The sequence below is a fragment of the Canis lupus genome, chromosome 23 (assembly GCF_048164855.1).
Source record: "Canis lupus baileyi chromosome 23, mCanLup2.hap1, whole genome shotgun sequence".
NCBI lineage: Eukaryota > Metazoa > Chordata > Mammalia > Carnivora > Canidae > Canis > Canis lupus.
The window spans coordinates 10,722,908-10,744,844 of NC_132860.1; the positions used below are offsets into that span (position 1 = coordinate 10,722,908).

At 52.7% G+C, this 21,937-nt stretch overlaps 1 protein-coding gene across 3 annotated transcripts in view; it reads left to right on the forward strand.

The window, feature by feature from the left end:
* The window catches only part of USH1C (USH1 protein network component harmonin), a 45,370-nt gene that overhangs the window by 15,438 nt on the left and 7,995 nt on the right, over positions 1-21,937 (forward strand). The window contains exons 9-20 of one of the 3 annotated variants that reach the window (XM_072793880.1): positions 311-395; positions 1,371-1,430; positions 1,590-1,646; positions 1,933-2,075; positions 3,145-3,210; positions 3,594-3,718; positions 8,185-8,234; positions 12,067-12,219; positions 13,779-13,895; positions 14,441-14,923; positions 18,197-18,316; positions 19,312-19,362. In XM_072793880.1, coding sequence (XP_072649981.1) covers positions 311-395; positions 1,371-1,430; positions 1,590-1,646; positions 1,933-2,075; positions 3,145-3,210; positions 3,594-3,718; positions 8,185-8,234; positions 12,067-12,219; positions 13,779-13,895; positions 14,441-14,923; positions 18,197-18,316; positions 19,312-19,362 — 1,510 coding nt within the window. Of the gene's footprint in view, positions 1-310; positions 396-1,370; positions 1,431-1,589; positions 1,647-1,932; positions 2,076-3,144; positions 3,211-3,593; positions 3,719-6,976; positions 7,051-8,184; positions 8,235-12,066; positions 12,220-13,778; positions 13,896-14,440; positions 14,924-18,196; positions 18,317-19,311; positions 19,363-21,937 lie in introns of all 3 variants that reach the window. The other 2 variants (XM_072793877.1, XM_072793879.1) reach the window with 2 other exon arrangements.

Sequence of the window (21,937 nt, forward strand, 5' to 3'; positions counted from 1 at the left end):
GAAGAGATAGCATTTGAGTCTTAAGGAATGAATAGGGAAGTACTAGAAAGAGAGACGAAACGGCATGTGCCATATATTGGGTGAGGGATTGGATAGTGGGAATTACAAATATTTTTTTTGTGGCGGTTGCCACAGGGAAATGAGGCTGGACAGGTGAAGAATGGAGCACCACGGGTGCTGAGCCTCCTGGGTGACCTGGAGCCTCAGGGGCCAGAGCACAGGACATGCAGGCAGAGAGCACAGGACACTGACAATGAACAATGCTGCAGGGATGAGCGGAGCCTCACCTGATTTCCCATCTCTTCCACAGCATTTCCAGTGGGCCCGTCCAGAAACCCGGCATCTTTATCAGCCACGTGAAGCCTGGCTCCCTGTCTGCCGAGGTGGGGTTAGAGGTGAGTGACCCTGGCACGACCCCAGTGGGGTAAGGGGTCAGACGATGATCACACAGCGACAGGGGCACGGGCCTTCCCACACAGCCCTCTCCCAGCAGCCACTGGCTATGATTCCTACCCGCCCCCAAGGAAAGCTTCACATTTGACCTTTCTACAGTCTTCTCCAGCTCCAAAAGCCTTTTCTCCTGAGCTTGGGAATGTAGTAATAATAAAGAATTGATGTTCACTAAGTGTTTCCTGGGTCGGACATTGTTCTAAGTCTTTAAAATTTGCAAGAACTCTGAGAATTAGGTAGTGTCATTATCCTCATTTTACAGATGGAGAAACTGAGACTTGGAGAGAGTATGTGATTTTTCACATCGTGTAATAAGTGATAATAAGATCACGTAATAAGTGTGATAGGGCTGGGATTCAAACCTAGGTGGTCTGAGGCCAGAGCCAGAGCTCTTACTCTCTACTCTGGACAAGTTACCTCCTGTTGCTATGCTTCAGTTTCCTCTCCTATAAAATGGGGGCATAGCCTTCCTTCTAGGGTCATTGTGTGGATTAATTCATTAAGCTAATTAATACATATACTTCAAACAGTGCCTGGCACATAGTAGGTGATTGATGGATGTTACCTGTTATACAATTTATTATCATGGCTCAAAACAGCCTCAGCTATATGAGAAACCAAAGGGCTCCTGTGTCTACAAGCTGATTTATGACATTTTTGAAGCAAATGTCATAAATTAAGCCAAAGGAATGAACCTCTAGTAGTATAATATTTGACCACTGATAAAAGAGACATGAGGTGGATGCACCTTGAGAGGATCCAATCAGAGCTTTCTAACTGCTGTGTTCATCAGGAAGAGTTGAGGTGCAGCCACTTGAAGGCTCAACATCTGACCCTGGCCACCAGGGGAAGCCCTTCGTGCAGATGAGTGGGCTTACAGATAGTGCAAACACGCTGAACCTTCTCCCTTTCTACACCAGGCAGGGGACCAGATTGTCGAAGTCAATGGCATCGACTTCTCCAACCTGGACCACAAGGAGGTGAGAGGTGGGGTGTTCAGCTACTGGTCGTTTTCATGTCTGCCCTCTACTTCTCGTGCCCCTCTCTCCCTGCCGCGGTCTGAGACCATCTGTGCTCTCTAGAGACCTTGACCGCCCTGATCTGTCAGGCTTCAGCCAACCGTCCGCTTGTCCCCCCAGGCCGTGAACGTGCTGAAGAGTAGCCGCAGCCTGACCATCTCCATTGTAGCTGGAGCTGTAAGTCCAGGATGACCCGATAGGGGGCCCTAAACTCTGACCTCCAGCCCCAGCCATTCAGACCCCTGATCTCTGCCACACACTCCCGGGAAAGGCCAGAGGGTCTCTATTCCTAAAGCTCTGAGAGAGCAGAGGGAGAGATCTCTGCCCAGCCAGGAGAAGCTTGCTCAGAGACGGCAGGAGCCACAGTGAAGACAACCTGCATCTTGGTCCCCAGGGCTGTGGCAGTGGGTACCCAGGTTCCTCCCCAGGAGACTGAGTAAGGGGCCTCTTTTCACTCCCCGAGGGCCGGGAGCTGTTCCTGACAGACCGGGAGCGGCTGGAGGAGGCACGGCAGCGTGAGCTGCAGCGGCAGGAGCTTCTCATGCAGAAGCGGCTGGCTATGGAGTCCAACAAGATCCTCCAGGAGCAGCAGGAGATGGAGCGACAGTAAGTGTGGCCAGCCGGGATGCTCCTGCCCACTGAGTCCTGGGCCAGATTCATCCTGCCCCCCTGAGGCCTGTCTTCAGATCACATGGGTTCAGTGGTGGTCAGTGCAGCCATCCCTTGCTGCCAGACCACCAAGCTCTTCCCTGCAGCTGAGGAGAGCCCCTGACTTCCAAAACCCATGAGTATGGAAGATGAGGATGCTATTAGCACTAAGTAGCTAACATTTGTTGAGTATCAGTCATGTGGCTGGTCTTGTGTCAGGGCCTTGTTCACGTTTTACTTAATTCCTACAATAGCTCGGGAAGATAGATGATATTCACCCATTTTACAGGTGAGGAGACTGAGAGGTCTTAACGCAGAGAGGGTAAACCACTTGTGAACAAAGGCACACATGGCTGAGCTGGGATTCATACCTGTCTGTGGTAATAAGGCCCCTCTTCCTGGAGCTGATCGAGATCATGGACTGAAAGAATAAATGGTGTGAGCCATTCACACACACACACACACACACACACACACACACAGTCAACTCCAGATACATTCTAAGAGTGTAAAAGGAATTTGGGAAAGGAAGGTGAACAGGATCTTCACCTCTTTTCTCCATCACAGAATGAGCCTGGAGAACCAGCCCTGGTGGTACCTCTGCCCATTGCCCTGGCCTTGGCCAGCAGCCCTGACTACATGGGGCCTAGGGTCCTCTTCCTGGAGGACCTCACTCCAGCCAGGCCCTGCCTGTCATCAGTCACTTTATCTAAGTGTTTGGAGGTAGACACATAGAGTGGGGCCTGTGTTGATCTGCCTCCCATCCCTGGCATCACAGAATCTCCACTCAGCAGTGCCAGACAAAACCATACACGGGGCCCAGATTTTGTTGGACCTGTTTCTCCAGCATCCAAATCTGGTCCAGGCATCCTTGGATGGGAGCCTGGAAGAAAGATTTTAAACCTTTCTCAAATCAGGAATTGGCTCCAAGGAAGAGTTAACTTTTCTTGCATAGTCTCCAGCATGCCATCTTGGATGTTCTATGTCTCTTGCATAGACTCCAACATGCCATGAATTTGTGTTTCAGAAGGAAAAAGGAAATTGCCCAGAAGGCAGCAGAGGAGAATGAAAGATACCGGAAGGAGATGGAGCAGTGAGTGCCTGGGTCCCCATGCCTGCACACACGTGTCAGTGTGCAGACATGAGTGTGCTCTCGGGACTGTGGCCCGCCAGAGGCCACCTCCAGGCCCGGTTTGCCTGGCCCTCTTGTCCCCTGGTGGATCACCTTTATCTGTAGCCATTCCATAGTTCTAGTAAAGCCCATCGTGTTAGGGTAACTAGAAAGTGGTCTTGTAATTCCCAGGGTAACATTCACACTCGATGCAGATTACGACGATGAGTACCAGGGACTTTGTTTTCTTCAGCATAGCTAGAGCCACGTGACCTCTTCCCGGGCTGTTTAGGGTTTCCCAGGAGACAGAGGGCGGGCCTGTAAAAATCCTGACCCCAGTCACAGGCATGGGGATCTTATTTCAGGATTGTGGAAGAGGAGGAGAAGTTTAAGAAGCAGTGGGAAGAAGACTGGGGCTCAAAGGAACAGCTGCTCTCACCTAAAACCATCACCGCAGAGGTGCACCCAATACCCCTTCGCAAGCCTAAGTGTACGTATCATGTGCTGCAGGAGGGGGCTTCTTTCTGGGGCCTGGGGTTTGAGGAGTATGTAGAAAGAGATGCTGGTCTTCCTCCACTCACCACCACTTCCCCAGGTGAAGAGTCCGTGGCTCCTTGGGCTGCATCTTCTTCATAGAGGGGCAGCCATCTGCCGGGGCACTGGGATGGGTGGGATCTGTCTGCCCCCCTGTCCCTGGGGGCCTGCTGCCAGGCTCTCGCCCACAACATAGATTTAGGTAGGTGGACCTCTCCCCATGCCTTTGCGCTGCTGACCAGGGAATGGAGAGCTGTGGCAAAAGTGAGCTGCTCATGGGATCATCATCTCAGTTTGCTGGGTGTCATGTCCACATCCCACCTGATTCTGAGTCAGAGCGGGGTGCAACAGCAGCCAGAAAGAGGGGAAATGCTCATGTTGGAGAAAACTCTGGTGGTCCAAGGCTGATGCGTACTGTGGGGAGAGCTTACCTGAAGCGCCCCTGCCACCTGCATCCCTGTGTGTAGGCTATGGTCATATCCCTTCAGGGATGGAGTCAGGAAGAGGACTGAGACCCCTCTGAGACCCAAACTGTGGCCATCCTGGGGCCTCAGCTCCCTCTGCCCTTCACCCCTCCTTTCTTCATCTATCCTGGGTTCTTACCTCCAATTTCAGGCCAGGCCTCCACCACCTGTTCCCCTGTCCACCTGCTCTCAACCCCAACTGGCAGGATGTCTTTTCAAGGGGCAGCTCACACCACCAGAGCAAAGTGGGGGCTCAGTCTTCATGCTTCTCCAGTCGGCTGGTGGTAGGAAGCCAAGTAAGGTAGCTTGGGGGCCATAGTAATCAGGAGTCCAGGATTCCAGATTGAGCCTTACTCTCACTTTACATGACAAAGGGCCAGTTCTACTGCGGCTGATTGTGCTCAGCTGACCTGGGAACCTGTAGATATGGGGTGAATCTATATACTTAAGAACCAAGATTCCCCATCTCTCCTGTGTCACAGCCATTCGGCATCTTGTGATGGGGTCTGGACAACTCTGGCCCCAACTTTGGATCATACCTGAGCCCTAGAGGGACGTCATCTTGCCAACACAGTCCACTTGGGTCAATGAAGAGGTTGGACAGGGCATCTGGGTGGTCCCATTTCACCCTCCCTGGGGCGAGGCAGATACCTGCCAGCACATTCCTTCCTGGCAGCAGGGTATGGTGTCATCTCAGGGTCCTCTCAGAAGGACAAAGCGAGCTCTCATCAGCCTCCCCCCTGACATTTGGTATTAGTTGAGGATGTGGCCAGAGCTAAATTCCTGGTGAATAATCTGTGTTTTAGACAGGGAGCTAATTTGCTCTTATGAGTGAAAGAGGAGCTTCAAAAGGAGAGAAATCGATTTTAATTGCTTCTCATGAAAGTAATCCTAGCCAATTTAGTACCTTTCTAGAAGTTGGGTCTTGGCTTCAGAGCAAACACACCCTCTCAGGAACTATAAAAAATAAAAACCCTTTCTCTAGCTAGCTATTTATTTAGTGCTTTTAAACCAAATCAATCTTCTTGAATAAAGGAGCAAGAACTTTCCCTTTGCTTGAAGATATAAATGTTTTCTGAGGAATGTGCAAAGCATGGGATTAATGCCCCAAGCCTGTCTGCCTGAGCTGGGGCAGCTGCTGCTCCCATCCATCCCCCATATGCACTGGCAATTCCATCTTGTTGAGAAATAAGTCAGGAGATGCAAGAAGGCCTCCGAGCCAGCTCCATTCTTGCCTCTCTCCCCATTCCTGGGAGGCTGGAACAGTCCATGTTGTGCTGGGCCACCAGGGACCAGGCCACTGCTGGCTCCTCCCTGGCCACTCTTTAGCTCTGGGGCCCAGTTAGCCAATAGGTTATACCTGACTCAGGGCTTTGTGCCCGTGAGAGGCAGGGGCACACGTTTTTGAGCAGACAGGAAAGAGTGTGGAGCATCTCTTGGCCTGAAAAAGGAAATCCCTCATCCTAACGATGTGCATGGAACTGGCTGCTCCTCTCACCATCACTGTCCCAGGGGCAATGCCTGCCTCCCCATGGCCAACCCAGCAGAACCCCAACATTCTGCTGACCCAGGACAGATTGTCACAGAGGCCCCAGAAGAGCTCTCTTTACTCAAAGCAGTGAGGGAGAGGGATTAAGGATCCCAAAGTTGAAAGGAGCTTTGGGAGATGAAGAGGTTTAAATAAGATATTTCTAGGCTTTTCTCTCCATCAAGGACCCCGTCAATTAGCCTCTGCCCCCAACAGACCCCAGGGTTTAGAAGTTGAGACTTTTTTCCTATCAAACCATTCAGTAATCATTTGTCTTCCTATTGTTGTATTAAGGAGTCATTCTTGTTTGCAAGAAAGCATCAGTGTTCCACTGTTGAGTAAACACAAATTGAGCTGAAAGCAAAGGAACTTAACTTACAGCCTTTTCATAGGTGAATGGGGAAGTCCTTCTAATTAATATCTGAAATATGAATAAACAGCTCACAGCAGAGCCCTGCACTACCTTCCACAGTCCTAGGGAGGCCAAAGTCCGGGTTGGAAATCATTGGAATGGATGCTTTGCCATTCTCCACGTGATGTCAGAATTCACGTCTCCCCTCTACCCTTTGGAATCACCTCACCTCCTTGGGGTCTCCAACCTGCCCACATAGCTCCAACATCCCCCCGGGGACCCAGAGTTCCCAAGGTGGGAGGGAGCAACCAGTAGGGTCTGTTCTTCCACTGTAAGCACCACTCGCGTATAAGACTCAGATAGTCCCATCCTCTGTCCCTCACATCCCAAGTGTCAACTGAATGCCCTGCAAAAAGCTCCTCACTTGCCTGTCTGATCCAAGGCCCCTGGTTTGTTTGTTTGTTTGTTTGTTTTTTTAAGATTTTGTTTATTTATTCATGAGAGACAGAGAGAGGCAGAGACACAGGCAGAGGGAGAAGCAGGCTCCCTGCGGGGAGCCTGATGTGGGACTCGATCCCAGATCCTGGGATCACCACCTGAGCTGAAGGCAGATGGATGCTCAACACTGAGCCACCCAGGCGTCCCATCCCCATCTTACAGACAGGAACTAAAGCTCCCGGGGTTGCAAGCCCTGCGTGCACCATCGCAGAGCCAGGCCATCTTGCTCGGGGCACCTAAGCCTCGATCCTGCGCCTGACCTCACAGTTTCCAGAGAGGGAGCCGGCTAGAGGTCCTCAGGGGAAGCACCACTGGCCTCCCTGTCTCCTGAGTGCCTGTCGGTTCACCAGCCTCCTCTCTTTTCCTGGGTAGCCGATCAGGGAGTGGAGCCCGAGCTTGAGCCAGCAGACGACCCAGATGGAGGCACGGAGGAGCAGGGAGAGCAGGTTTGCCCCCCCGCTTTGCTTGCTCCCGGCCCGCTGCTCTGCTCCCCTGCGCACCGCCTCCTGCTGGCCCTGCAGACATGCGGCTCTGGGGACCCCCGGCTCTGGGTGGCCTGCGCGACGGCCACCAGGGTACCGTGCGCAGCCCATGCGAGCCCAGCTTCATGCAACACCTCCAGACAGGACCGGGGCCAAGCTGAAACGTCCGCTGATGCGCACCAGAACTGCTGAGGCCGTGGTTCAGATATTTAAGGATTGCCCTGCCGGAGCCCAGGTCCTTCCTTTGCTGCTCTGGCCTCTCCCCCGGACTCCCTAGGTATCCCCAGATCCAGCAAGGAAGTGGGTAGTACTTGGTCCAGCAGAAGGTGTTCGAGATCCTGTTCTAGAACTCAGGCTGGTCAGGGTGGGTGATTCTCTAAGGGATCACTGCCGGCCCAGGGAGTTTGAGGTTCAAGGGGTTTCCCTGTCATGCTGTTGCCTGGGGAAAGCAAGGGGCAGGCGCCCTGGTGATCTGGCCTTAGTAGGGATCTGCTTTTCTGGGGGGGCAGATCTGCCCACTGCCACCTGCGCTGCCTTTCCCAGAGCCAACCCCGGTCATCGCCGCTTCCCTCAACATCGAAAGTGGGGCACGTGGCCCGCACTGTGACACAAGGCAGCTTTGTTCTGCGTGACAGCCGTTCCAGGCACAACCCCAGGCTTTCTTTTGTCTGGGGCCATTCCTTGGACAGAAGGATGAGACAGCAGGCAGGAGAGGCCCCATTCTCTTCCGGCAGGGCCCTGCGTTAGTTAGCAGGCTGCAGCTGTGGCTTGGGAAAAGCTCACCCTCCCGCAAGGGCGGTCTCCGATTTTCTGGCACCGGCTTCTGAAGCCAGCACCCCCCGGGGAGAAGCAGTTGGTGGGGCCTACTAGGGAACCAGGGCCTCTCGCAGGCAGCGCGGGGCCCACCGTGGTACCCCACTGAGGCCAGGGGGGCAGAGGGTCAGCGCTCGGGCGCCGCTTGGCTGTGGGGGTTGCCAGTGCCACTTGTCAGCTCACAGCGCCCCGCGTTCCCTGAGATGCCAACTCCGGGCTGCTGCCTGCGGATGCTCCGGCTGAGCTGAACTGCGTCTCATCTCCTTGTTCTCTGTGTTCTCATAGCCTTTGGGTGGTTTTATCGTTATGATGGCAAGTTCCCGACCATCCGGAAGGTAGGTCGTGAGACTGAGTGCTGTGCCGCTTGCCACAGAGTTTGCTGTGGGTCTTGGCCTTTCCAAGAATCGTTGCTTTTCCTGTCAATCCTAAACGATGCAATCCGGCCTGTTCACTTGGAGGGGGACCCTGTCTGCACCTCCCTGGCCGTCTGACGTCAAATGGCAGGGCGCCGTCACAGAAGCGTTGTGGGGGGAAAGGATTCGTGGGGTGAGAGCTGCCCCAGTACCATCTGGCACCGCCCAGGAGGCACAGGGCAGGGGCAGGGCCACAGCAGGAAGCTTCCACTTTGTTCCTCTTGTCAACTAGAACCAGAGGGCCAAGACCAGAAGCCATGGACAGACAGAGTGAAATATCAGGTTGGGTGTCCACAGCACAGGTTACAAGACCAAGCGTGCCAGACACAGATTGGCTGCCAGGCAGGGATTTGCTGCCTCGAGTTGAGACTAAGAGCCACACCAATCATAACTCCTAGAAATATCTGCATGTGCCAGGGTAATGCATTTTCCTGGTCTCTGGGGCCTTGAATTTTCTCTCTAAACCTTATTACTGTATCTCCAGGCCCCATTAGGCTCTCGTCCTTTTTCTTGCTAAATCACTTTGGCATTTGATTATGAAAACGCTGTTAATATCTGTAGATTGGATATTTGAGATGACTTGGCATTTGGAAATCGGGCATCAGCATAAATCTTGGTGAACTAATTTAGGTGTTATCACTCGACTGGGTCTTTCTCACAAAATATTGGCTCCCCAGAAACCAAAGCAGTGCAGCTAGCTGATCTTGATGATTATATAGCTTCTCCCTGCCTGTAAAACGGGAATATCTGATGTTCCAGAAACATCTATCCGCTTCCTCCAACACAGTAAAAAAATAGCCAGCAATACTATTTCTGACAGAGGTTAGCATCTTTACCTAGGCACACAAATCATGATTTATATGACATTGAATCAACTTAGGACAGAGCACCATGGGGGATTTTTTTTTTTTCTCCCTGCTATGGTCTCAGAAAGGATCCACTCTCATAAGACTGCCTTTTTCATCCTACAGCCTGACTCTGTGGCTTAGGATGTCTCATTGGGTTAGATATCTAATTCTCTATGCACCGTCTCCACTAGAACTCACCTAGAGAGGACAGTGCACGTGCACACACACACACACACACACACACACGCACACAGGATTTTGCTGGAAAAAAAAGTAATTAAAAGTAGATGGATAGGTAAAATCTTTTCCAGATACTAATAACCAGGCAAATGTAAGAGAACTAGCATCTCCTACACACACACACACACACCTCCCACAGGAAATCCTGTAACTTAGAAATTGGTGTTGGTAAAGAAGCAGACCTGTTTCCCTCTATTCATTCCTTCAATATACCTGAATAGCTGGTATTTTTGTTTTCATTTCACTTCCAAAAGAGAGAAAGACTGCTTCTAGGTAAAGCAAGAGCACATCCAGCCCATGTGCCTTTCCTCCCAGACCGAAAGGACTATTTGCCATGAATTGAACTGACAGCTTAAACAGACAATAGAATCACATCCCTCGTGCTGGCTCTGAAAATCCATTGTCACTTTCTCTAGAGTCTGTGACACGGGTTGTCTCCCAGCAGCTAGTCCCCAGGTAGTACACGTGGCCATCTACAGCCATGATCACCAATGCACAAAATTTCCCTTATTTGAAAAGATAAAGATTCAATATCTTTTATTCCCAATCTGGCAGTAAGTCCCTCTGGGGCCCAAGGTCCCCTGGCCTGTAGCCCCACAGAGTCCGCATCAGAGCCTGAAGGGTGCATGGTTCTGACGAAGCTTCTCACTAAATCATGCAAACCAGCTCTACTAGCAGGAGCCCGCTGTCCCCCAGGGGAGGCGGATTCACACGCAACTGTACACTGGGCGCCAGTATGAGGTCAGTAGACAATGCTATGGAACAATTTAACCGCCTGCTTCAGTAAACAGGTGCTGCTTTCTTGGAAGAGGGACAGAAACTGTCATATCTGCCTGCCCCATCCACGAGCCCTGGCTCTAAAATCTTAGCACTGGTAGTTTTGAGGGGGTTTTGTTGTTAACTCATCGAATGGCCGTTCCTATCATGGTGGGCCCTGCGAGGAGTCATGCCCTTATTCTAGCAAGCTTCCGTTAGGCAGAATGTTTTTTGCCTCCTCTTGGGGGATATTGGGGTCTGATCTATAACACGATGGCAGGGTTCATCCATCAGCTGAGCCAACATGGTAGGCAAGGAACCAAGCAGGACTCTGAGGCAATGAGAATCATTTTCTCAAGGAGTTCATAGACTGCTCTGGGCGTGGGCCTCTATGCCCAAGATGGGAGACCATTTCCAAAGCACGTTGCCTATGCGTGGGAGTAGGGGTTGTGCTTGGGACAGGAGGCAGGATGACTCCTCATAGATCCATAACTGCACCCCCAAGCCTCTCCAGCTGGGGACAAAGTTTGGTGTCTAATGCTGAGCAACTCAATTCCTCATTCCTGCCCTTGGATGCTGGGATGATTCAAGAATCCTGAGAGAAGACTCCCAAAAAAGCTTGTTTGGGGGTGGGGGTGAGCTCAGTGAGCAGGCTAATTTCCTCCCCCACCCCAGAGGAATACCCCAGAGTGTTGACTCTCTGCTGTGCCCTCTGCTGAGTGCTAGCTCTGTCCTCTGTGCCATGTGTGATGGGGCTGACCCTCCCTCCTGCCATGCCCCCAGCTGCTGCTAGCTCATCTGGGCACAGGAGAAAATACGTAGGACCTGGAAGACTTAGGTCCACATCCTGGCACCACCACTTGCTAGGTGTTTGACACTTGGCAAGGGACTTCACCTCTCTGAGTCTTGGCTCCCTCATCAAGAGAGTGAGGATGATACCTACATATAAGATAATCAGCATAAATTCCTTGGCACCTAGGCAGTCCTTAAACGTTAATTTTCTTCCTTCCTTACTCCTTGGCTTCCTTGCAACCCCATGGGAGAAGCAGCCAGGAAAGCAGGTTTTATGGGTCCAATGCCAACAGGGAAAAATAAGGAGTCTGTTTGCTTTGCATCTCTGATCCCCAAACCTTTTGAACCCTGAGAGTCTGTATAAGGCAGTTAGGCTATCCTTTTCCCCCTCCTCATCTCCTAGTCCTGTAGTTCCTGACTAATCCTCAGTTCAGGAGCCTAGTTCAGAGGGCCTCTATAGGATTAAATGGTCTGGAGCTTAAGCATCAGAGCAAAATCTGACATCCCTGGCTCTGAACTTTCAGGTCTGAGGCTGACTCCCACCTCTCACAGCTTAGGACAGAGGCTCTCTGCAAATGAGGCCTGCCAGGTCCCCCAGATTTTCTGTAGAATTTCCCAGGATGCATCTCTGTTACCTGAACATGAGACACCTTTCTTTCCAGTTGATGGAGAAGGCATGTACCCAGATACTAGGCCATAAATACTATGTATTTTATTTATATCGTGCTTTCATGTTTATAAAGCTCCTTTATAGATGTTGTTTTATTGGCTCTGATGGCAAGCCTATGGGGAAGGTAGTTCTGTTTTGAAGATGAGGTGAATCAGGCCCAGAGAGGTCAAAGAACTTAGCCAAGGTCACACAGCTAGCTAGTGAACTCATAAGCCAGTTCTGGCTGGCACAGAGCATGTGTCTCCCACTCCACAGTTGGAAGCAGCCTTTTGCCTGCCCTAGACTGGAGGTCCAGTGCCCAGCACAGAGGGGCAGCGCTGGGGGAGCGGCTCACCACAGGGTGGTTTTCTGGCCTTGTCTGTGGACTGAATGCCCTGTTTGCTGTGCTGTGCCAGCCTCAACATGACCTTGTAACCCTTCTCATGTAAACACTGCCACATTTGCTCAGAAAGGAAAGGATAAGAAGAAAACCAAGTATGACAGCCTACAGGAGTTGAGAAAGAATAAGAAGGAACTAGAGTTTGAGCAAAAGCTTTACAAAGAGAAAGAGGAAATGCTGGAAAAGGAGAAACAACTGAAGATAAACCGGCTGGCCCAGGAGGTATGTGTCCTACTTACAGGCCAGGTGAGCATCCCAGGGACACAGTTTGGTTGTTCCCCACCATGCTCCTGGGGGGACCAGCTCGAGTTGTTTTCCCCAAGTGGAGTCCAAGGATGGAGTGAACCCTGCTCAGTCGGGAATGTGGGATCATCCCACCTGCCCAGGGTCATGGAGACTAGCTTCTGGCTTAGGTGTATATTTGGAACAGAGACTAGACTCCTCGCTCAGGTGTGGGTATGAGGCTAGCCTCTCTGCCCAGATTGTCACACTTAGGTTAGCCCCTTACACACCTGGCTAGAGGTTTAGTCTGCCCCCACCATCTCAGCCCCCGCAGAGTATGAGTCCAAGACTAGGCCTGTCCAGCCCAGGTGTGGCTCTGGAGTCTTTCTCCCTACTCAGGGTATGACTCCAAGGCTAACCCCTCTCTCTGCCTAGACTATAGAACTGAAGTTAGCCTTCCAGCCACCTATCATCAGGTCTAGGTCAGGTTGGCCCCTCTACCCAGGTTACGAGTCCAAGGCCAGATTTCTCCAACCTGCCTTGGCTCTGAGAGTATGGGTCTGATGCTCACCCTTTGTATAGGAGTGGTATCTGAGGCTGTTCCACAATTAATCAGGCAATGAGTCTGAAGCTGCTTCCGTCAACATAGGATATATCTGGGGTGCCTGGGTGGTTCAGTTGACTAGGCATCTGCCTTTGGCTTGGGTCATGATCTTGGGGTCCTGGGATCAAGCCCCATGTCGGGATCACTGCTCAGTGGGGAATTTGCTTCTCCCTCTGCCTGTCCCCACCATGCATGCTCTCGCTCGCTCTCTCTCTTACTTTCTCTCAAATAAATCTTAAAAAAAAAAAAAAAGGATCTGAGGCTAGGCTTCTTTAACCTGGAAATGTACCTAAGGCTATCCCCTTTAAGACATGACATAAGCAATCATCCAGCATGGGTAATTCCTATTTCCTAGGTGAGTTAGGTGACCTTAACTCCCTAGCTATTAGAGATGTTATTATTGTTCTGCTTCTCTTTAATGCTCCCATGAATCAGAATGCCAAGCTGATTAGATTATAAAACCAGAGTAATCCTGGAAAATGTGAAGTGCATTAGGTCTGCCATTAGGAACGAATAAGCTACAACATTAAAAATAAAATCCAACTTGTACTTCTGAGGACAAGGCAGCCTGGAGGAGGGAAAAAGAGCAAAGTTAAACTTTTGGAATGTGCTAAGAGCCTAAAAAAGGATCATTCGTGGAAAATCACAAGAACCTCAGAGTTTGTGGGGACCCTGGAAGCCTAATCCCAGCTAGGTCCACACAATGCTACAAACGCCTCCTCTGATTTTGCCTACAAGTGCCTTTAGTCACCCTGATCCCCTAGCACCCTCTCCCTCTTGGTTTCCACCTCTTTTGGGGCCGGGTGGAACAAGCCGAGGTCTTTTCTGGGGGGTGGGTGCACCCAACAGTACTTTTAAAAAGAAGTGGTTCTGTGCTACTGATATGAGTGTGCCACCCACATGGGACTCAGGTGTGCCCTCTGTCCTCTCCCTTTGCACTGTCCTTGGGTCCTAGGTGTCTGAGACAGAGCGAGAAGACCTTGAGGAATCGGAAAAGATTCAGTATTGGGTGGAAAGGCTATGTCAGACACGCCTTGAGCAGATTTCCTCTGCTGATAATGAGATTTCAGAGGTAACAGAGCCCTTCTTTCCACATTAAGCCCTCCTGTTGCCTTTAGAATGACCCACTCTGGGGACAGTGGGAGGCAGAGTGGCCACTGGCAAGCTTCATTGTCCAGGGCCACCCCTACCAGCCCTCTCTGCCTTGCTCTCTTGAGGAGGGAGACACATCTATATTTCTGGGCTTATCTCTGGAGTCACCACCAAGTCCTAGCCCCTCTGAGATGGTCTGGGTTAGGTGTGTTGTCCTGGAGTAATTGCTAAGAGTGCCCCTTTCACTATCAAGTCTGTTCCAGTTTAGATGATAAACAGTATAGTCACCTTACATATCACCCACATGTGGCATAACTTGGGACCATCCTGCATTTGGGCGCTCCCTCCTGGCCACTTGGTTTGGGCTCACTGGAGCACCCAGGTAACAGAGAAGTGATACCCCATGATTCTGGTTTGTGGGTGGTGGGTCTCCAGCAGCAAAAGAAACAGAAAAGCATTACACTCAATGTATTGTGAAGTGGAGCATGAGTCAGAAAATTACAGAACTTCCTTGTAACCTCCCAGATGACTACGGGGCCCCCGCCTCCCCCACCTTCGGTGTCTCCCCTGGCCCCACCCCTGAGACGCTTCGCAGGCGGGCTGCACCTCCACACCACTGACCTGGATGACATCCCCTTGGACATGTTCTACTATCCTCCCAAGACTCCCTCCGCCTTACCTGTGATGCCCCACCCTCCACCCTCCAACCCATCCCCCAAGATCCCTGCACCCCCTGTCCTTTCATCCTCAGGCCGTGTGAGTGCCTCATCTTCACCCTGGGTGCAACGCACTCCACCCCCCATTCCCATCCCTCCCCCACCATCTATTCCCACCCAAGACCTGACTCCTACCCGCCCGCTACCCTCGGCACTGGAAGAGGCACTGGGCAACCACCCCTTCCGTGCTGGGGACACAGGAAATCCAACAGAGGACTGGGAGGCAAAGAACCACAGTGGCAAGCCCACTAACTCCCCTGTTCCTGAACGGAGCTTCCCACCCACCCCCAAGGTACTGCCCCTGTTCTGCATGCTAGGCTGGGAGGCAGCCCATTTTCCAGGAATGAACTCCCATCCTGCATGTTGTGGCCACCCTGCATGTGTGTGGTTTCTGCTGGTTTTGAAGTACTATCCTGTCTGGTGAATTGCCTGGGATGCTTGTGGTGAGCTACTGGGGATCAATGTCTCTTGGTTTCTCTTTGGTCCTCTTGGCTAGTGTGGGCCGGTAGCATTCTAGGTAGTGCTTGCAAGGCTGTGCCAGTGAATCGCCAGAGCTCTGTGTCACAGCCAGTCACTTAATGATACAAGCTCAAGAAACCGTGAATATGGGAAATGAATCCCCGGGCTAACAGGAGAAAAGGAAGGGAGGAGGAGCAGTGGAGCAGTGTTAGGCTCCTTAAATGAAGTGATAACACTGTCCGGTGCAGTGTTAAGACATTACAGTGCCATTTTCTATGGAGTTAGCCAATTATATTGGCTTGAAGTATAATACCCAGAAGTTCTGGCCAACTTCCAGCTGCAGAAAAAATGAAGACGAAGAGTTCCTAGAAATCTCCAATTTACTATAAAAAGACGAGGGGGTTTTTTTCCCCTTAGATGTTAGGAGGCTGAACATTGATCCTTCTCAAAAAGACATACTTCTTATTAATCGTTCTTAATCTAAATCCTAAAGGCTGTTTTGGAAAAGGCAATCCCCAAGGAAGAAGATATGGAGCTTTGATCCCATGGAGGGACAAACAAAACACTGCTTCGGCAGTCATGGGGCCAGGCTCGTCAGAGTTAAAGGAGCTCATGTCAGCTGAGGGGGCAGTCAATAGTACCTCATCAGTTATTCTTATTAACCTTCCCTGCATGGATTTGAATCCCAGCATGAAGAACAGAATCAGCGTCTCAGAGCATTCAGGAGAGCTTGGGGGAAGGTGGGAATAAAGAAAGTGCCAGGTGCCAACAAGGCTGAGCTTCTGGGGACTCTCAGAGGGACTCCCTCTAGACCTCTGGTGGGTCCAGAGCCTTATAGCTCTAACAGAGAGAAGTCTGTGCGTTCCAGGGATGTCTTGTCCCAAGCCCAGCCAGGAGCAGGTTTACAGGGGGCTGAGATAGCCTGGCCCAGAGGGTCATATCCTTCTTGTGAGTCCCCACACCCCACGCAGATGGGCAGCAGCTTTTCCTCGACAAATTTGATTCAATAGTCATTGATTGAGCACCAGCCTTGGGTCTCTGTGTGAGGGGGAGAAGGGAGCAGTGGAGCAGTGCTGAAGGGGACACAGAGGAAATTGGCACCCCGTGCTTTCCAGGACTTGGCCATCTGAGGGATGAGCAGCTGAGCAGACACGATTCAGCTATAGAATGGCACAGGCCACCTGCTGTGGGAAGGATTCATTCTAACGGGAGGTTGAAGGCACCTCTGCAGAGTAGAGAGCTGATGAGCTGAGCCTTGAAGGATGACAATACATGAAGGATGGGAGGAAGGGCATGGAAGGTGCAGGGAACATAAAGACGGTGAGGAGGAACCACCTGGGTTTGAACCCTGGCTCTACCCCTGGCTGGCTGGATGACTTTGGGCATGCGTGACTTCACCTGTCTGAGCCTGTGGCTCTTCATGCATAAAATGGGAATGTTAATGGCCCCTACCTGTTAGGAGGATCAAATGAGTTAAGCCATGAACTCATTCGAAGTTAATACTTAGGAGAATGGCGGGCACATAGTAGGTGTTCAGCAGACATTAACTATGATCAGTGACAGAACAGGATATAGGAAAATTTGGGTGAAGCTCAAAGATGAGATTGGAGGTAAATTCTGTAGGCTTTTGAGTCAGAATCAAGAATCCAAACAGGGTCCAGCTTTCTCGACTCCTCTAGGAATCACAAAATTCCCACTGTTAGTTCTCTATCAAAGCACAGGAAAGTCTCCTCCCAAAATTCCTCCCACACAAGGGGCCTCTGAAGAACTGGACCCAAATGTATTTGGTGACATCAAAGTCAGGGTTATTCCTGATTTGAGGGCCAGGGGGCTGCTGTTAGGTTAGCTTCATCCTGCCCATGTCAGCACTTTGGTCCTTGTACCACCGATCCTGCCCAACCCTCTCCTTGGGACTTCCTCCAGGAGCCAGAATCCATGTGGGCACATGTCTGCCTCTGCACATCATACCAGCCACCAGCAGGCCTCAGGTGATGGGAACAAACACTTGGTGCTGGCTTGGCACACATGCCTGCCACACCAGATCTGCCAGACAAAGGTTTTCAGGGCCGTATTTACCCCCCAGGCACCGTCCTGTGTGCCCAGCATACTACTAAGTCCTTCATTTATTCATTCAACGTGTTCATTGTGCACCTACGAGATGCCAGACACTACGTCTGGCTCTGGAGAACCACCTCAAAATGGGTAGCCCCGTCCCTGCCCAAACCATCTGGGGAGGACAAGAGATAAGTAAGCAGGAGACTGTCACCTATCTGGGGACAGATGGGGGAACACAGGTGCTGTGATGAGTTGGAGTGGAGAGGAAAACCTCAAAGAGGGCTTTCTGAAGGCAGTGACACCCAAGTTAAGACCTGAGCAGATAAAGTAGAGGGAGGAAAGAGCGTGTGCAAAAATCAAGACAAGAAAGGCTGGCTGAAGTTAGGCAGTGTGAGGAAGGTGAGGAGTGAGACACGGGGCCGCGGGGGAAGGTGGAGGAACTCATGAGGACCTTGTGGGTCAAGCCAAGAAGCTCAGCAGTCAGCGGGGACCCATGAAGAGTCTGGGCAGGGCTGTGATCCGATTCGATTTGTCTTGGCCAAGATGATGGAGCACATTAGAGCAAAGCAGACAGATTGCCTCAGCTCTCCCGGGTGCTGCTCTTACCGGTCCTCACCCCGTGTCCAGAGCCCCCGTGCCCACCCACCAGGGACAGCAGATGCTTTGTGTGCAGTCTGGGGAATGGAACCGTGGCCAGAAGAAATAGCCTTTACGGGGAGAGGAGGCTAGATGGCACCCACGGTCACTGAGAGCGAGCCTTGAAAGCGTATCCTCTGAGTGACAGTGGCTGCTGGCACCCTCGTAACTAGGCTCTGGCTCAAGTCTCTGATTTCTTAGAGCCACCCAGGAGTTTCTGTGGCCTCAGAACACACTGGCCAATGGACTTCTTGTCTCTCCGCTGAGAATCACACCCCGAGCACCTCCAACAGGGTGAATGAACCAGGGGGGCTCACTCATGCCGTGAATTTGCATGTGCGTCCAAGTGCCCTGGTTAGCCTGGGCCACTCCCGCCACGACTTCACACGGGTTTCTCTTAAACTAACCCTTGTAGACATTTTGCCCAAGCCCTCAGCCTCCACGAGGCCCTGGCGTGTCTACTATCTCCAAACCGGTCATGGTCCACCAGGAGTCCAACTTCATCTACAGGCCAGCTGTGAAATCGGAGGTCCTGGTAAGCGCCCCGGGTCCCCTCCAGAGGAGCAGACTAGAGCTGTCTCCCCCGGCTTCTGCTGCCTCTGGAGGGAGAGTGAGGTGGGATACAGACTCACACTTGGTGCCCGCTCCTAACATCTCCTTGACCAAGAGATGAATCCATGTGGGCACCAAACAGGCTGGAGCTTCCTCTAGAAGTAATAATGGTAACAGCTCAGGTGTATCGTGAGCCTACGTGTGTCAGGATACTGAGGCTTAGAGGGGTAAGTCGGTCGCCCAAGGCAGGGCCACATCTTACCACTGACTCCAGAGTCTTTCAGGCTCCAAAGCTCAAGCTCTTACCTACATTGCCGTCTTACCAAACCTACAGGATTGCACTGGCCCCTGCCCCTGAGGCCTGGCGTGGCATGGCGCGGAACTCTCTCAGATGGGGGACTGGCCAAAGAGGAGCCACTCACTTTCTCCATCTCGCCCCCCACTCCTCACTGGCCTGGGAGTGTGGGGCATGGTCCTGGGGGAGCAGAAGGGTCTTCCTACCCCCAGTCACCCACGGCTGAGGGAGCCGAGACTCTACAACCCCACGTCCCAGAGGTGCCAGGCACGGATTGGCCTCCCACCCACAGTGGGAAGAGAGTCATGCCAGAATTTTTCTTCCCCTTTCAAGGAAACCCTATCCAAATGTCAGGTCAGGACAGCTAAGACACTTATTTTGAGCTTTTGCTGTCCTGTCAGGTCCCCAAAGAGCAAAGTTCATGCCCCTGTGACAACCTGCTGATGCATCCGTGTCGCGTTCTCTGGCCGGTGACAAGGGGTGGTGTCTGCTTGACTAGAACTGGGTGGCTGCTGTATCTGGGGGCGTCGGGCAGGCCTCTGGTGTAAGTCAGGCTGTGTCTATGTGGCGCGGGATGTTGGCAGGGCGGCCCCAGGCTGGCAGGCCCAGGGTCTGGCACCAGAGGGCGGACAAGACCAATTGGTAACGTCCAGCGTGAAACTTTTTTTTTTTTTTCCTGGCAGCCACAGGAGATGTTGAAGAGGATGGTGGTTTATCAGACAGCGTTCAGACAAGTAAAGCGATACCCGTCGTGTGTCTGTAGTCCTCCCTGCCACCCCTGTCCCTCCCACTCCGACTTCTCTCTGGGAGTGCAGTTGGCTCAGAGGTGGCCCCAGGTGCCATCATCCAGAGCCTCAGGGCAGAGCTGTGTCCCTGTTGCCTGCAGCCAGGAGTTGGGAAGGGTCTCATTTCCTTGGCTTATTAGACCTCATGCCGAAGCCGAGAAAGCAGCAGGATCCCTGGGGGCTCTGCTCTCCTGCTACTGTTTGTTCAAAGAGGAAGGGGGCAGAGGGAACCCGCAGAAGGTCACAGAGGCCGAGATGGGTCCTCGCCCCGGCCCTAGGAGAGAAGAGAGGGTGGCCCGAGGTGTCTCCCTGCCCCTTGCCTTGTCTTGTCCCCTGGAGGCAGATCACAGTGTTGCCTGGCACGGAACCAGCCAGGGAGAAAGAGGCAGTTCAGATCCTCCACCAGCCTGGGGTGCTCCTGGGCACAAGGATGTAGATGTCCTTCCTGGCCCATGAGTGGTATCAGGCACGCAGCCACTTATCTTCCCACCTCCTGGGGGCTTATGTTCACGGAGCCAGCTACTGGATTGGCTGTCTCACCACTGGTGAAAGAGATCCCAAGACAGAGAAAGATCTTGCAGCCAAGCTCACTGCTAACCCACCACCAGACCGCAGGCTGATTTGACTACAGGTGGAGCAACACAGAGGTGTCAACTTCACAGTGACACATAGGAGTTTGCAAAGGAGCCCAGAACTAGGGGGTGACAGGCGACAGCTAACCCTGTGCCATGCGCTATTTCTAAGTACTTTGTGTATATAAACTCATTTAATTCTTATAGCAGCCCTGGGGGGTCAGTAGATGAGAAACTGAAGCAGAGAGGTTAGGAAACGGACTGATGGTGTCACAGCTACCGTGAGACCCTGGATTTGCATCCAGGAGGTGAGGCTCCTACCCGGTAGGAGGTCAGGCTCCTACCCGGCCACCATCCCACCTGGCAAAGCATGAGATCATGAGATCATGATCATGAGATAGATGTTTAAGGCCATGTTGTTACGGACAGCCCTCCGAGAGAGAGGCTGGAAGTAAGGAGCCCAAGGACCCAGACTGGAAGTCAAAGTCTAGCTCCACTACCCATCGGCTGGGTGACCTTGGGCATGAATGTCACCTTCCTGGGCCTCAGTTTCTCCATCTGTTGGATGGAGGGTTGGGCTCCCTCTTCAAGGCTGATCACCTGCCGTGGCTTATAAGCCTATGTTCACAGGACACGAACACTTGTCATCATGCCCATCCTAAGAGCAGGTTCTCACAGGGAGGGAGAAGAGGAAGCCTATAGCCAGCACTGTCTGGTTTTCTAGAAGTAGTCAGGGCTCTCAGTGAAAGAGCATTAACTCTGTATCCTGCCTCGTGACTTCTGCCCATGGATTTGCTGCATCCCTTCCTCTGTCTGCTGCCCTGATGCCCCTAGACTGACCTGGGAGTGGCCTCTGAACGAGGCCAGCCTCCAAACTCCCAGGCTCCGTGGGGCTGAGCCTGGGCGACAAAGCCTGGATGAGGAGGGAGGGCAGGCGGAGGCCCAGGGAGCCACCTGCTGATGTTCGGTCCTCGTCTTGTGCCCAGAGCTTCGTTGCTGTGTGCTGGGCATAGAGAAGGTGGTGGCCTCCCCCTGCTGCTGACCACAGGCCTCAGGGGACACTTGGTGTGGCCCAGGGAACTGGGTGCTGGGGATGGCTCTACTCAGTCCAGCAGGGCCTAGCTGGGACCCTGCCCCAGGGCTTCTGCTCTGCTCCCACCTGCCCTGGGGGACTAACAGAGGCTTTGCGGCCTAGGACTTGGCAGGCACGCCCCCCCCCCCCGGCTCCCGCTGTCTGGTTGGGGTTCCTAGGAGGGCAGCGTGTGCTGGCTCTGCCCTCGCCCTCCTTACCACCTTGTTTCTGCATCCTGGGGATATTGTCCCCGCAGCCCTCACCAAGCCGGGTTCCCTGAGACAAGTCTCCTCCTTCATCCTCCCCCGACTGAGGTTCTGGGAGGCCTCTTACCTCCTAGATAGGTGCTACATTAGGACCAGTGCTGGGTACTGGGTGAGCACGGACGCCCCTGTTCCTCTGGGAGCCCAACATCCCTTTGCACCGCCCACGCCCTGCACCCCAGTCATCTCGCAGCGGGTTCCCCAGGGAGAGCTGCCTCTTGCACAGTGTTGCCCTTCTCCGGGGTCAAAGCACTGGGTGCAGAAAACCAGGCCTTCACCCCCAGAGCCTGGACCTGGCCTCGCACGAGCACTCGGAGGAGCTCAGGTAGGGCCTTCAGGACCCGAGGCTGCAGGCAGATGACAGCTCCGGCAAGGCCGCAGGCCGCTCAGACACCCGGACAGCAGCCGGCACCCACCCCTGCCTCAACTACCCAGGGCCTGGGCTGGGCTCCGCAGATGCTTGCATAGCTTCCTGCTTCTCCCTGCGCAGGGGGCTCTGGCTCCTGGGGCTTCCAGCCTCCTCCCTGCTTCCCCCTCCAGGCCACACCTGGCCCCCTCCCCTCTCCCCTACATCTGACCCATTCATGCCTTTTTCCTCTGTCCTGAGCTTGTTTCCT